Source organism: Gasterosteus aculeatus, chromosome 4 (assembly GCF_964276395.1).
Source record: "Gasterosteus aculeatus chromosome 4, fGasAcu3.hap1.1, whole genome shotgun sequence".
NCBI lineage: Eukaryota > Metazoa > Chordata > Actinopteri > Perciformes > Gasterosteidae > Gasterosteus > Gasterosteus aculeatus.
In genome coordinates, this window is record NC_135691.1 from 21,095,595 (window position 1) to 21,098,378 (window position 2,784).

At 43.1% G+C, this 2,784-nt stretch overlaps 1 protein-coding gene across 2 annotated transcripts; it reads left to right on the forward strand.

Moving 5' to 3' along the window:
* Nucleotides 1-468: 468 nt before the first annotated feature.
* Nucleotides 469-2,494, forward strand: LOC144406172 (NXPE family member 3-like). Of its 2 annotated transcripts, none has more exons than XM_078101019.1 (3): nucleotides 469-641; nucleotides 797-941; nucleotides 1,020-2,494. In XM_078101019.1, the coding sequence occupies exons 1-3, from the start codon at nucleotides 615-617 to the stop codon at nucleotides 1,571-1,573; spliced, it is 726 nt and encodes a 241-aa protein (XP_077957145.1). In that variant the 5' UTR covers nucleotides 469-614; the 3' UTR covers nucleotides 1,574-2,494. The 2 variants fall into 2 exon arrangements, with proteins under 2 accessions (XP_077957145.1, XP_077957144.1); XM_078101018.1 differs by having other exon boundaries at nucleotides 496-641; nucleotides 738-941.
* The last annotated feature ends 290 nt before the right edge of the window (nucleotides 2,495-2,784 follow it).

Here is a 2,784-nt window from a genome sequence, read left to right on the forward strand (position 1 = left end):
GGAAAAAACTCTGCTGAGTCCTTTCTTGGTCGCGTCATTCTGTCAGGGCTGAGGGTGGAAGGCAGGACTCAGACGCAGAGTTCAACAGGAACACAAAGGACTTTAATAGTCAAAGCTCAAAAAACACAGGAACCGGGGCAAAAGCACACAGACGAGAAACTACGGCGATCCGAGACCAAGACAGGACATGCGTGGCTAAAGACAATGACGCGACAAGTGACACAAGAGACACATGGCTTAAATACACAAGGGAGGTGCAGGTGATTGGAACACAGGTGGAAACTATTAGACGAACACAGGGGATGACGAGACAAGGCAGGAAGTGAAGTTACCCGGGGACACGAGTGGCAGAAAACGACAATATAAGACAGGAAGTGAACCACACCGTGACATAATCACACAATAAAATACAGTAAAAGAGTATACAAATCTTGATAAAGCAACATACAAAATTGATTTTTCTAGATTTAAATTATTTCAAATGTCTTTCACCTTTACATTTATTTGAGTTGTTGTACTATGTTTCAGACATTGGTCATTTGATAATTTTATTTTTGCTTTCTTCTTCAGTGGTGTTAATCTGAAAGTCTCCATTCAGGCTTCAGGACCTTCCAATGTCACTGTGTTGCCAGAAGAAGAAGGTATAGAAAGATTTTACTCATACTAATAGCTATCTTTTAGTTAGCAATATATCTATCTCTCAAGTATAAGCTTGACTTGACTTGACTTGCTCTCAGGTCAGCTGATGGTGAAGAGCATCTCTGTGACATCTCTACCATCTGGTTATTACTACCAGGGTGTGTGGCGAGCACTAGGAGGCACCACAGTATCTCAATTCAACAGTTCTGCCATCACTCAGTGTCTGAAAGGCAAAGCAGTTCACATGTATGGAGACTCCACAGTCAGGCAGTGGTTTGAATTCCTCAACGCAGTTCTACCAGGTAACTGATCCACAGGGATTCTAAGGATTGTTTGATTTTGTTTTGACTGCAGTTAAATATTTTATGTCAAACTTTCAGGTCTCAAGGAATTTGACTTACACAACCGGAAACAAGTTGGACCTTTTATGTCCTTAGACTACGAAAACAACATCTTGGTGACGTACCGCTGCCACGGTCCTCCTATTCATTGGATCACCATCCCAACCAGAGAGCTTCGTTACATTGCTAATGAGCTAGATGACTTGAACGCAGGCCCCAACACTGTTGTAGTCCTTAGCATCTGGGCTCACATCAGCACTTACCCCATGGAGATCTACATCAGGAGGCTGCAGAGCAGCCGCACAGCAGTTGTGCGGCTGCTGGAAACAAATCCTGGCACGATGGTCATCATTCGGACCGCAAACTCCAGAGCTTTGACCTTTCAAGTGTCCCTAACCAACAGCGACTGGTATTCGCTGCAGTGTGATAAGGTGCTCAAAGCCATGTTCAAAGGACTGAACGTTTATCTGATCGATGCCTGGGAAATGACCCTGGCCCACCACCTGCCGCACAACATCCACCCACCACGTCCCATTATTAGGAATATGATGAATTGTCTGTTGTCCTATATATGTCCTCTAAAGCACGGTTAGTGTTTAAGCACAAGTTACGGTTATTTTAGATTTTCAATGCTCAGATTACAAATGTTCCTAAAAGGCCTTTACAATCTCCACACATACAACATTGATTGTCCCAAGACCCTCAAATCGGCACGAGAAAAACTCCCAAATCAGATTATTTCTGGATCCCTTTTTCCAGGATGGACAGAACTAAATCAAATGTAATTCATACAGAATTAACTGTATAACAGAGTTGCAACACATTAAATGCAAAATACAATAGTGATTTATACAACTAGAAAATCCATCTATCCATTGTCAAACCGCACACAGGGTCGCGGGGGTGGCTGGATTCTATCCCAGCCAACTTCAGGCGAGAGACAGGGTACACCCTAGATTGGTCGCCAGCCAATTGCAGGGCTACACAGAGACAAACAACCAACCATTCACTCACATTCACACACGTACGGGCAATTTAAAGTCCCCAGTTAACCTGATCGCCAGAGCATGTCTTTGAACTGTGGGAGGAAGCAAGAGAACCTGGAGAGAACCCACGCAGACACAGGGAGATCACGCAGACTCTACACAGAAAGGCAACTGGGCGGAGTCAAACCCAGGTCCTCCTTGCTGTGAGGCGACAGTGCCAACCACCACGCCACCGTGCTGCCTCAACTAATTACTAATTAACTACAATTAATTAAAAAAAAGAGATACAGCAATTAGACTTAATGCTCTATATTCTAACATTATCAATCGGTCGCATGTTATTATAATCTAGAAAACATTCACAGGCTTCATCTTCTACACATGGTATTGTATGAATTAAATATATTGGGGGATGTTAGCTATGAAAAATAGCATCACATGTTTGTCTTTATGTCTCTGTTGCAGTCTCTTAACGTGAGTAACTGTCACGGTTTGGGTTAATGTCTGGTTTTATTATTATTTTATTTTATTCTGAGGTCTCGAGCACTCTGGATGAGGTTTCCAGGATATCTCTGTACTTGGCCGCATTCATCTTTCCTTCAATTGCAAGCAGTAGTCCTGTCCCTGCAGCTGAAAAACACCCCCATGCTGCCACCACCATATTTCAGTGATTGGGCAGGTGATAAGCAGTGCCTGATTTTCTCCACACATAGTGCTTAGAATTAACGCCAAAAAGTTCAGTCTTGTTCTCATCAGACCAGAGATCCTTATTTTTCATACTCTGGGAGTCCTTCGTGTGTTTTTGACAAACTCTATGC